This window comes from Balaenoptera borealis (assembly GCF_965194805.1).
Source record: "Balaenoptera borealis genome assembly, chromosome: 3".
In the NCBI taxonomy this organism is placed as follows: domain Eukaryota; kingdom Metazoa; phylum Chordata; class Mammalia; order Artiodactyla; family Balaenopteridae; genus Balaenoptera; species Balaenoptera borealis.
The window spans coordinates 168636570-168649651 of record NC_138866.1 but is presented as its reverse complement, the minus strand read 5'-3'; the positions used below and the strand labels follow the sequence as shown (position 1 = coordinate 168649651).

Below are 13082 nucleotides of genomic sequence, written 5' to 3'. Positions count from 1 at the left end.
TCTATTTAGATGATTATGTAATATTTATTCTTTGTTTTTTTTTTAATGTGGTATATTACATTGATTGATTTCTGGATGTTACACCATCCAAGCATCTCTGTTTGGAATCCCACTGAATCATGATGTATGATCCTTTTAATGTATTGTTGAATTTCATTTGCTAGTATTTTGTAGAGGAATTTTGCATCTATGTTCATCAGTGATATTGACCTATAATTTTCTTTTTTGGAATGTTTTTGCCTGGTTTTGGTATTGGGGTAATGCTGGCTTTGTAAAGTGCATTTGGAAGTGTTCCCTCCTTCTCAATTTGTTGGAGTAATTTGAGAAGTATATGTATTAACTCTTTTAAAATATTTGGTAGAATTCACCTGTGAAGCCATCACGTTTGGAATTTTGTTGGGAGTTTTAGAATTTTTATTTCAATTTCATTATTATAAATTGGTTTATTCATATTTTCTATTTCTTTCTGATTCAGTCTTGGAAGATTGTATGTTTCTAGAAATTTTTTCTAGGTTGTCTAATTTGTTGGCATATAATTGTTCGTACTGTTCTCTTATTGTTATTTGTATTTCTGTGGTGTCAATTATAATTTCTCCTCTTTAATTTCTGATTTTATTTATTTGCACACACTGTCTTTTTTTCTTGATGATTCTGACAAAAGGTTTGTCTATTTTGTTTTCTTTACAAAGAACCACCTCTTAGTTTCATTGGTCTTTTATTTTTTTTTTAACTTCTATTTCATTTATTTCTGCACTGATAATTATTATTTTCTTCCTTCTACTAACTTTTGCTTTGTTTGTTCTTTTCCTAGTTCCTTTAAATATAAAGTTATATTGTTTATTTGTGATTTTTCTTGTTTCTTAAAGTAGGCCTGTATTGCTGTGAATTTCTCTTTTAGAACTGCTTCTGCTGTGTTCCATAGATTTTGGAAAGTTGTTTTTCATTTTTCTGATTTCCTTTTTGATTTCTCCATTGGCGCATTGGTTGTTGAAGTAGCATGTTGTTTAGTCTCCATGTGTTTGTGTTTTTATCCAGTTTTCTTCTTGTAATTAACTTCTGGTTACCTACCACTGTGGTCAGAAAAAATGCTTGGTATGCTTTCAGTCTGCTTAATTTTATCCAGACTTGTTTTATGGCCTAATATGTGATCTATCCTGGAGAATGTTCCATGTGCACTTGGAAAGAATGTATATTGTTTCTTTTGAATGGAATATTCTGTATATATCTAGTAAGTTCATCTGATTGAATGTGTCATTTAAGGCCTGTGTTTCCTTATTGATTTTTGTCTGAATTGTCTATCCATTGATGTAAGTGGGGGTATTAAAGTCCCCTACTATTATTGTATTGCTGTTTATATCTCTCTTTATTTCTGTTAATATTTGCTTTATATATGTAGGTGCTCCTATGTTGCATTCATAAAGTTTACAAGTGTTATATTCTCTTGTTGGATTGATCTCTTTTGTTACAGTCTTTCTAAAAGTCTACTTTGTCTGATATAAGTATTGCTACCCAGCTGTCTCTTTGTTTCCATTTGCATCATTTATCTTTTTCCATTCTTTCACTTCCATTTGGTAGGTTTGAGTGAGTCTCCTATAGACACATATATAATTTTTTTTTAATCCATTCAGCCACCTTATATCTTTTGAATGGAGAGTTTAGTCCTTTCACATTTAAAGTAAATTTGGTATGTATGTACTTATTGCCATTTCGTTAATTGTTTTCTGGCTGTTTTTGTAGTTCTCTGTTCTTTTCTTCCTCTCTTTCTCTGTTCTCATGTGATATGATTGTTTTCTTTAGTTTTATTTTTAGATTCTTTTCTCATTTTCTTTTGTTTATCCACTATAAGTTTTTTCTTTGAGGTTAATGTGAGGTTTTCATATAACATCCTATGTATATAACAGTCTCTTGTAAGTGGATAGTAAATTATGAGTTACACTCCAAAGCTTTATATTTTTTACTACCCCCCAAGGTTTTTATATTTTTGATGACACATTTTACAAATTTAATTCTATGTATCCCTTGACTAATTATTGTATTTTAATTACTTTTACTACTTTTGTCTTTTATACTTTGTACTTGCTTTATAAGTGAACCAACCATCCACTACCTTTATTATTTATTTACCTTTTCTGGTGAGATTTTTACTTTCATATTTTTTCTTACTATTAATTAGTTCCTTTTCTTTTTAGTTTAGAGAAGTTCCTTTAACATTTCTTCTAAGGCTGGTTTAATGGTGATAAACTTCTTTAGCTTTTGATTGTGTGTAAAACTCTTAATCTCTCCTTCATTTCTTAATGATAACCTAGCCAGGTAGAGAATTCTTGGTTGTTTTTTTTTTTTTCTTTCAGTACTTTGAATATGTCATTCCACTCCCTTTTTTTTTTTAATTTTATTTATTTATTTATTTATTTATTTATTTTTGGCTGTGTTGGGTCTTCGTTTCTGTGCGAGGGCTTTCTCTAGTTGCAGCAAGTGGGGGCCACTCTTCGTCGCGGTGCGCGGGCCTCACTGTCGCGGCCTCTCTTGTTGCAGAGCACAGGCTCCAGACGTGCAGGCTCAGTAATTGTGGCTCACGGGCCTAATTGCTCCACAGCATGTGGGATCTTCCCAGACCAGGGCTCGAACCCGTGTCCCCTGCGTTGGCAGGCAGATTCTCAACCACTGAGCCACCAGGGAAGCCCCCATTCCACTCCCTTTTGGCCTACAAAGTTTCTGCTGAAAAATCTTTTCATAGCCTTATGGGGTTTTCCTTGTACCTAATAAGTTGCTTTTCTTTTGCTGCTTTTAAGATTCCCTCTTTATCTTTAACTTGTACCATTTTAATTACAAAGTATAGCGGTGTGTTTCTCTTTGGGTTCATGTTATTTGAATTCTCTTCGTTTCCTGGACCTGGATGTATGTTTTCATCCCCAGATTAGAGAATTTTTCAGCCATTATTTCTTCAAGTAATTTTTCTGGCCTTTTCTCTCTCTTTTCTCCTTTGGGGACCCCCATAAATGCAAATGTTATTTTGTTTAATGTTGTCCTAGAGGTCCCTTAAGGTATCCTCACTTTTTAAAATTCTTTTTTCATTTTGCTGCTCTTTCTGGGTGTTTTCCATTGCTTTGTCTTCCTACTTGCTTATTTGTGCTTCTTTTTCATCCATTCTGATGTTGAACCCATCTAGTTTGTTTTTCAGTTCATTATAACTTCCTGTTTGGTATTTTCTTGTATTTTTTGTCTCTTTGTTGAAGGTCTCACTATGCTCATTCATTCCTTTCCTGAAATTGGTGAGCTTTTTTATGATCATTACTTTAAAATCTTTTAGGTGGAAACTCTTTTAGGTTGGTCATCTCTGTTTTATTAAGGTCTTTTTCTGGGGATTCGCCTTGGTCTATGGTGTTGAACATATATTCCTCTGTCTCTTCATTTTGCCTGTCTCTCTGTGTTTGTCTATAGGTATTAGGGGAAGTGACTACCTCCTGCAGTCTTGAAGGAGTGGTCTTGTGTAGGAGCTGTTCTGTGTGGCCTAAAAGCACAATCATCCCTGACCACAAGAGTCAGGCACTTCATGGGCATCCCTCACGGTGGGCTGCATCCACCAGCTGTGATGCAACCAAGGCTGGTGCACAGGTTTGAGTCACTTGCCTGTCCTGGTTGTAGCTAGGTCTCTGTGTGGGCTAGGTGGGGCTTGGGGCCCTTGCCTGGCCAAGTTGTGGCCTGTTTACTGCATGGGCAGAGCAAGGCTCAGAACATTTGCCCATCCTGGTTTTGTGGGGGGTGCTGCTTGATTAATTCTTGAAGTGTTTCTGTTATCGATGGTGTGCCATGCCCTGTCAGTGTTCCAAGGGGAGGAATCTGATTTAACACCTAGTTTCAGGTTGATTGGATGCCAGGCCCTCAGGTAGTAGCTTTTAAAGTGTGCAGATATATACTATGCTGTGGAGCCACAATTGTAATCCCTGCTGGTCTCCAGACCAGGAGATCTGGAGGTGTCGCCTGGGCGACATTTGCAAAAAGCAAAGCTCCTGATGAGTATATAAGCTTCTTTCTCGGGAGTCTTGTCAAGCTGTGGTGAGGCCAAGGGGGTACACAAGCATGATGTCTCCCCAGTTATATTTCCTGGGAGTGTGTCCTTAGCCTCCAAAAGTGTGGTAAACCTGAAGCCTGTCCCTCAGGGTGAAGCTCCAGGCTAAGTAAATAGGCCTTTTTCACAGGAAAACTGTGAAAAAGGCCTATTTTTCCTGAGGGTGGTGGCCTGCCAATAACTGTCTCCATGTTACAATCCCATGGAACTCAGGAACACCAGCCCCATGGGCCACTGGGGCTAAGTGATCAGAGGGTTTCCCTTGTGTGGATTGTGTACTCCCACTGGCTTTAGCTGGGTAGCTGGAGAGTGTAGGGGGCGGGTCTTGCTCTCTTGCTTCAGGAAGGCCGTGGGAAAATGACCTGACTGCATGCCCACAGGCTTTAGCAATGCAGCATTGAGAGTGCCTTGTCTGTGTGCATGCTTTGGGTTTAGACCCTGACTTCTCAGTCTTGCCACCCTCAGCTTAGGGGGCAGGGGAGTATTGAGTCAGCTTTAGGCTAGGAGAGGGGTAATACCATGACTGCTTGCACTCACCAGCCCCAGCCAGAGGGAGGGGGAGTATAGTAGTTGCCTGCACTTGCAGACTTTAGCTAGGTTGCAGGAAAATGCTGTGACCATTTGTTCCTGTCCATCCTAGCCAGGGAGTGGGGGAACATTGCAGCCTCTGGAGCTCTCTGGCTTCAGTAGTGCAGTGGGGTATTGCCATGATTGGCTCACCCCTGCATCCAAGCTCTACAGCCTGTGCTAGCAGGTTAGGTGGGGGGTGCAGTAATGGTGTCTGCCGGTGCTTCTGTTTCTGGGGAGTGTTTCTACTGTCCACCACCCCTCCAGCTGATGCTTTTAGATTTGCAAATGACTCCTCTTCACATATAATCATGGCACTTTTCAGACCGCTATTATTTCCCTGGGTCTCCAGGTGAGTGAGACCATATGTCAGCCCTTTGGGGGGGAGGGGGTTCTCAGTTTTCTATAGCACTTTGGGACCGTTGGATGTCAGCCCCATTGGTTTTCAAAGCAAGGCATTTCAGGGGTTCCTCTCTCTGGTGTAGATCCCAGGAGCCAGGGTGCTTGATATGGGAAGCATCCCTTGCTCCTCTGGGGAAAGTGCCTGTCTGGTGAGACCCCTCTCTAAAGTGTGCTATCATGCTGGGGGTAGGGTTTCTGGTGAGAGTGTTTCTTTGCCTCTCCTACCTGTCTTGATATAGTCCCTTTTTATTCTTTGTTGTGGAGCGCTTGTTTGGCTAGTTCTAAAGTTCTTTTCAGAGGGAACTGATCTGTATGTAGGTATATATTTGCTGATTCCATGGTAGGAGGTAAGTCCAGGCTCTTGCTGTGCCCCATCTTTAACCACCTTCCCTGTAAATTTTCTTTTCTTTTAAGAGTAAGTCTTATTTTCCTGTTTCTTCAGATTCAAATAATTCTTAATTTTATCTTGGATATTGTGAATGTCATGTTGTTGAAGCTCTGGATTCTGCTATATTCTTCTTATGATTGGTACTATTTTTGTTTATTTATTTTGCTTTAATTTATTATTAACATGATTGGGTGCAAAATGAAAATTCTGTATTTAGGCAGCAGCTTAAATCACATTTCATTTCTTATAGCTTTTGCTAGGCTGTTTAGAATCTTCCTTATGCATATATGCTTAAGGGGTCAGGGGTAGATTTGTGTTGTTTGTACAGATGGCTTGGGGCTCCCTCTCTCTGGCTCCCTTCTTTGTGTGATTTCCCCTAACCTTTCCAGTGGCTGTGGTTGCCCTGAACTCTGTACCCTGGTTTGTAAGGTCTAAAAACTCAGGTTTGTTTGTTTGTTTGAATTAGCTATTAGGGTTCTGCCTGGCTCAGAGGGTTTGCCCTCAGACTAGAAGCCAGGAAACAAGGATCTTATGTAGGACTCTTCCCTTCTTCCAAGTGTCAGCTTCTCTCAAGAATCTACCTACTCTTGTTTGCTCTCTAGTGTTGATATTTGTATTTTGTTTAGAGCTTGTGGTTGTTATGTGTGGCAGGGTTTGTCCAGTAGGAACTTGCTCTGCTATACCAGAATCAAAACCGGGGACTTTATTTTTTTTTGACTTTTTATTTTATATTGGAGTATAGTTGATTAACAACGTTGTGTTAGTTTCAGGTGTACAACAAAGTGATTCAGCTACAGCTACATATACATGTATCTATTCTTCAAATTCTTTTCCCAATTAGGTTGTTACAGAATATTGAGCAGAGTTCCCTGTCCTAGTTCCTTATTGGTTATCCATTTTAAATATAGCAGTGTGTACATGTCAATCCCAAACTCCTAACTATCCCTTCCACCCACCCTTCCCTCATAGTAACCATAAGTTCGTTCTCTAACTCTGTGAGCCTGTTTCTTTTTTGTAAATAAGTTCATTTGTATCACTTTTTTTTTTTGCAAATGATGTGACAAGTGATTAGTCTCCATAATTTACAAACAGCTCATGTGGCTTAATATCATCAAAACAAACAACCCAATCAAAGAATGCACAGAAAACCTAAATAGACATTTCTCCAAAGAAGACATACAGATGGCCAAGAGACACATGAAAAGATGTTCAACATCGCTAATTATTAGAGAAATGCATCAAAACTACAATGAGATATCATCTCACACCAGTCCGAATGGCTATCATCAAAAAAAAAAAAAAAAAAAAAAAAGGAAAGAAAGATATGGTTCCTCAAACTGTCTTCCATCTGATGGAGAATTCTTGAGACTTTCCACGCACAGTAGAATCTACTCATTCTCACAAAATCAGAACTATATTTCTTTTGTGTTAAGAGTAGAGTTGCTTCTTTTCTTAAAATTTGAAATATTTGTATTTAAATATTTTAGGCCTTGAGAAAAGGAGTAATGAAATGTTTACTGTAGTTATAATTTCGTAGATTCAAAGTCACTTTTCCTATGGAAAATCAATAGGAAGCTATAGCTACAGAAGTTCCACCATTCTCCCTGAGAAGTGTGCAGTAAATGTTTATCCTCAAATCATCATCTTGGCTATCTATGCACTTTAGAAAGGTAATAATTATGACAATAAATTAATAAAAACAAAAATACTAAATGAATACTTTCCCCCCATATTACATCCTAGAAAGTAACACATGCTCTGAAAATTGAGAACCGAGTTCTTCGGGAACAACTGAAACAAGCTTTACAGGTAAAAAGATATCATGTTCCCTTGAAATTGTTAACAAGGGAAGAAAATATCTATAAACAACTTTTTAAATGAATAATTTTAACTTTGTAAACTAATAGGTCTATATATTGTATTATTTTGCCGGGTTTAAAGTATTCTCATTTTATGCAATGGAAATATATTAATAAAATTTAGTATGTATTCTTTCCAAAACAGTAAGCTAGAAAGAAAATTGATATACAAACTTAAAGCAATTTATTTCTAGATACAAATGGGTTTTTTTGAAATTAGCATAATTAGTATAGGATATATTGAAATAAGAAACTGGTGATTTCACGGAGGAACAATTAAGGAGGATTTGCTCATCCAAAAATCAATATAAAATATAAAAACACAATAACTAAAGCAGTGTGGTTCTGGATTTGGTACTGAATGAAAAGTCCAGAAACAGATTCAAATGAATGTAGTAATTTTATAGTTTATAGTTTTAGTTATTAAAATTTTTTCATAGAAGGATAAAATAGTCACAAAAGTAAACTACTGTGAAAACATTGTTGGGTTTCTAGTTAATGTAATACACTAAAATAAGTTGCAGATTGGTTTGAGATCCAAAAGTGCTAACTGAACTATTAATATATTGGAAGAAACACTGAGTAACAATTACATGTCTTGGCTAGAACAAGACTTCCTAAGCATTATACCATAAAGGAATATGTTAATATATTTGGCTATATATAAAATAAAACTTTTTATGGTTAAAAAATTCATGAGATATAAAGATAAATGGAAAATCTTTATAAAATGTTTCATATCAAGATCTTTTACAAATATACAGGAAATATGGATATTCTTCCTCCTAAATAGACAGAGGACACAAATAGGCAAGTCATAATTGAGAAACACACATGGCCAATAAATGCATACAAATATATTCATCCTTACTAGTTATCAAATAAATGCATTTTAAAATAGCGGAGGGATACATATTTTTTACCTACCATTTTGTTAAAAATTTAAGGAACAGAAATATCCAATATTTGTGGATTTGTGCTGTAATGAGCTGTCTTTCACATACTTCTATTGTCAGTATGGATTGATACTTTTCTGGAAGAAAATACATCACAAAAGTCTTGGAAAGACATAGTCTTTACAGTGAACCATTCCACTTCTAAAAATTTATTGTAAAAAAGAAAAAAATGTACAGATATTTTGTACAAGTATGTAGAATAGAAAAATTTTAATAGCAAATTTTTTTAAATTACCAATATGTCCATTGATAAGAAATTTGCTAAATTAATTAAGGTATATTATTAAAATGTACTTCTGTTAGCTACTCTGATTTGGATGTATATTTATCATCATGAAAACATACCTTATGACATTATTTAATGAAAAGAGCATATTATGCCTCTATGTATAGTATGATCCAATCTAGATAAAAGTTTAAAAATACATATACACATATGCACTAGCTATAATTAGAAATACTTAAAAAGAGTATATATCAACATGTTAACAGTGAGCTTTCTGTTTGTGGTGAGACTGTGAACTTTTTTCTTTCTTTCACACAAATAACTTTTGTTAATATTACAAGTGACATTAAAAAATTTATTGTAGAAGAAATAAATTACTTTTCACATTTTCTTTTATTATTTGACATTACAGATCTTAATTATCTTGGGTACATTCTATGTATAATGTATGCATTTTATTAACTTTTATTGTGCCTGTATTATAATTAGAGCCTTAAAAAACAGTGGCCAGTAGAACCTCTTGGCGTATAAAAATAGCCCTTTAAGTAGAAGAGGTTTCTTCATAGTTTTTAATTTTAATTTGGATCTGTTAAACTATGGATTATACCAGTGGTTTAACTTAGTTTCCTCTAACTCTGTAAAAATAAAATTAAGAACCAGTGTAGGCATGAATATATGAAGATTCCTGAAAGTTGTCATGTTGGCAGGAAAATGTCATAGAAATAATGCTTGACAAAGTTACTTTTTTAAAAACAGGAAGCTGAAAGAGCTAAGGAGCAACTTGGCTATTTCCAAAATCAAGAAATGGAGTTACTTAAAAGTGAGGGAAAGACCAAGACAACAGAAATGGGTATTGATAAAATAGAAGTTAAAGGTGAAGATTCAAAATATATACCATTGGAGAAAGACACAAGAAAAACACTAGTGGCAGATTCAGGTGGACAAAAAAAAAATGATAAAATTAAACATCCACAGGTAAGGAAATAACCAAAACAGTAATAAGTGTTGTAAGAAATTTAACCTTTTATATTATTATTTACTTCATTTGTATATTATTTTAAAAAATTTTCTATGCACTATCTTTTGCTTGGAATTTTGCCTTTTGCCTTTTGGTTATGTCAGTTCATTATTATCTGGAATTTGAATCTATAAATTAACTGTGTATTGATTTTTGTGGGTTTTTGGTAATCCAGGTATTTCCTTTTTTGTTCAGGACAGTTGATCCAATACAGACTTGTCAGATATAAAACAATGTTTTATCTTTAAACATTTTTTATTGAGGTATAATTGACATACATTATATTATTTTCAGGTATACAATATGATGATTCAGTATTTATATATATTGTAACTGGATCACCACAAGTCTAGGTAACATCTATCACTATACATAATTACAGAACTTTTTTTCTTGTAATGAGAACTTTTAACATTTACTCTGTTAGCAACTTTCAAATATGCAGTGCAGTATTAACCGTCATCACTATGCTGTACATTACATCCCCTAGACTTGTTTATTTTATAAGTGGAAGTTTGTACCTTTTGACTCCCTTCATCCATTTTGCCCACCCCCCCGCCCCCAGTTCCTGCCTCTGGCAACTACCAATCTGTTCTCTGTATCTATGTGCTTAGTTTTTGTTTTATTTTGTGTTAGATTCCACATGTAAGTGAGATCATATTGTATTTGTCTTTCCCTGTCTGACTGACTTAACATAATCCTCTCAAGGTCCATCCATGTTGTCACAAATGGCAAGGTTTCATTGTTTTTCATGGCTGAATAATATTTTACTGTGTGTGTGTGTGTGCACGTGCGTGCACGCGCTTATGTATGTGTGTATATATATATATATATATATAATATTTTCTTTATCCGTTCACCCAACAGTGGACACATAGGCTGTTCCCATACCTTGGCTAATGTAAATAATGCTGCAGTAAACATGGGACTGCATATATCTTCTCCAGTTAGTGTTGTCATTTACTTTGGAAAAATATCCAGAAGTGAATACTTCCTGGATCATCTGGTAGTTGTATTTTTAGTTTTTCTGAGGAACCTCCATACTCTTTTCCATAGTGGCTGCACCAATTTACATTCCCACCAACAGTGCACAAGGGTTTCCTTTTACCTATTCTCACCAACACTTTGTTATTTCTTGTCTTTATGCCAATAGCAATTCTGACAGGTGTGAGGTGATGTCTCATTGTGGTTTGGATTTGCATTTCCCTGATGATTAGTGATTTTGAGCATCTTTTCATGTACCTATTGGCCATATGTATGTCTTCTTTGGAAAAATGGCTATTCAGATCATCTGCTCATTTTTTACTCAGATTGATACTATTTTTTTTTGCAATTGAGTTTTATGAGTTCTTTATGTATTTTGGATATTAACCCTTTATTAGATATATGATTTTCAAATATTTTCTCCCATTTAATAGGTTGCCATTTCATTATGTTGATGGTTTCCTTTGTTCTGCAGAAGCTTTTTAGTTTGATGTAGTTCCACTTGTTTATTTTTCCTTTTGATGCCTTGCTTTTGGTGTCAAACCCCCCAAATTCAATAAGACCTATGTCAAGGAACTTATTGTCTATGTTTCTTTTTAGAAGTTCTATAGTTTCATGTCTTACATTCAAGTCTTTAATTCATTTGGAGTTAATTTTTGTGTATGGTGTAAGAAAGTGGTCCAGTTTCATTCTTTGCATGTGGTTTTCCAGTTTCCCAACACCATTTATCAAAGAGACTGTCCTTTCTCCATTGTATATTCTTGGCTCCTTCATCATAAATTGATTGACCATATATGCATGAGTTTATTTCTGGGCTCTCTACTCTGTTCCATTGATCGATGTCTGTTTTTCCCCCCATATCATACTGTTTTGATTTCCATAGCTTTGTAATATCATTTGAAGTCAGGGCACATGATGCCTCCAGCTTTGTTCTTCTTTCTCAAGATAGCTTTGACTATTCAGGGTCTTTTGTGGTTCCATACAAATTTTAGGATCGTTTGTTCTATTTCTGTGAATATGCCATTCGAAATTTGATAAGGAATGCCTCAAACCTGATGATTGTTTTCAGTATTATGGACATTTTAACAATATTAATTCTTCCAATCCATGAGCATGGAATATCTTTCCACTTATTTGTGTCTTGTGCCATCAAGGACATATAGTTTTCAGTGTACAGGTCTTTCACCTCCTTTGTTAAATTTATTCATAGCTATTTTATTCTTTTTGATGCAATTGTAAGTGGCATTGTTTTCTTAAGTTCTCTTTTGGATAGTTCATTTTTATTGTATAGGAATGCAGTAGATTTTTGTTAATCAGTTTTGCATCCTACAACTTTATTTATAGTTCTAATAGTTTTTTGGTAGTCTTTAGGGTTTTCTCTATCATGTCGTCTGCAAATAGTGACAGATTTATTTTCTCCTTTCCAATGTAGATGCCTTTTATTATTATTATTATTATTTTGCCAAATTGCTGTGGCTAGGACTTCCAATAATATGTTTGATAAAAGTGGCAGGAGTGGGCATCCTTTTCTTCTTCCTGATTTTAGAGGAATTGCTTTCAGCTTTTCATCTTTGAGTATTACATTATCTGTGGGTTTGTTATACATGGCCTATTTTTTGTTGAGTACGTTTCCTCTATACCCACTTTGTTGAGAGCTTTTGTCATAAATAAATGTTGAATTTTGTGAAATGTTTTTTTCTTTTACAGCTATTGAGATGATCATACAACATTTATTCTTCATTTTGTTAATGTGGTATATCACATTGATTGATTTGTAGATATTGAACCATTTCTGCAGCCGTGGTAGAAATCCCTCTTGCTCGTGATGTATGATCCCTTTAATAGATTGTTGTATCAGTTTGCTAACATTTTGTTGAGGATTTTTGCATCTATGTTATTAAGGGATGTTTGTCTGTAATTTTCTTCTCTTGTGGTGACCTTGTCTGGTTTTGGTATCAGAGTAATGCTGGTCTTGTAAAACGAGTTTGGAAATATTCCCTCCTCTTCTATTGTTTGGACGAGTTTGAGAAAGATTGGTATTAATTGTTCTGTGGATATTTGATGGAATTCATCAGGGAAGTGTCCTGGTCCTGGACTTTTGTTTGTAAGGAGTTTTATTTATTTATTTATTTTCTTAAACATTTTTATTGTAGTATAATGCTTTACACTGGTGTGTTAGTTTCTGCTGTATAACAAAGTGAATCAACTATATATGTGTACATATGTCCCAATATCTCCTCCCTCTTGCGTCTCCCTCCCACCCTCCCTATCCCACCCCTCTAGGTGGACACAAAGAACCGAGCTGATCTCCCTATGCTATGCGGCTGCTTCCCACTAGCTATCTGTTTTACATTTGGTAGTGTATATATGTCCATGCCACTCTCTCACTTCGTCTCAGCTTACCTTTCCCCCTCCCTGTGTCCTCAAGTCCATCCTCTATGTCTGCATCTTTATTCCTGCATCTTTACTGTAGACAGTTTCTCTGCTTTCAGTAAAAGTATCTGGATTTGAAGAAATCACTGTGAACAAACACTGGAAAATCTGATAGGTTCCAGGGAAAATGATCATTAGCTTTATAAACATACTGAATGTGAGGTTAAACTTAGTAGTAGCAAG

The 13082-nt window shown here is 35.4% G+C and overlaps 1 protein-coding gene across 2 annotated transcripts in view; it reads left to right on the top strand.

Moving 5' to 3' along the window:
* Positions 1-13082, top strand: part of CCDC7 (coiled-coil domain containing 7) — a 324264-nt gene that overhangs the window by 105886 nt on the left and 205296 nt on the right. For both annotated transcript variants that reach the window (XR_014242606.1, XM_082385250.1), the window contains exons 15-16: positions 7167-7232; positions 9221-9439. Coding sequence is in view for 1 of the 2 variants with exons in the window: in XM_082385250.1 (XP_082241376.1) it covers positions 7167-7232; positions 9221-9439 (285 nt within the window). In the remaining variant the exon portion in view is untranslated. The remainder of the gene's footprint in view (positions 1-7166; positions 7233-9220; positions 9440-13082) is intronic.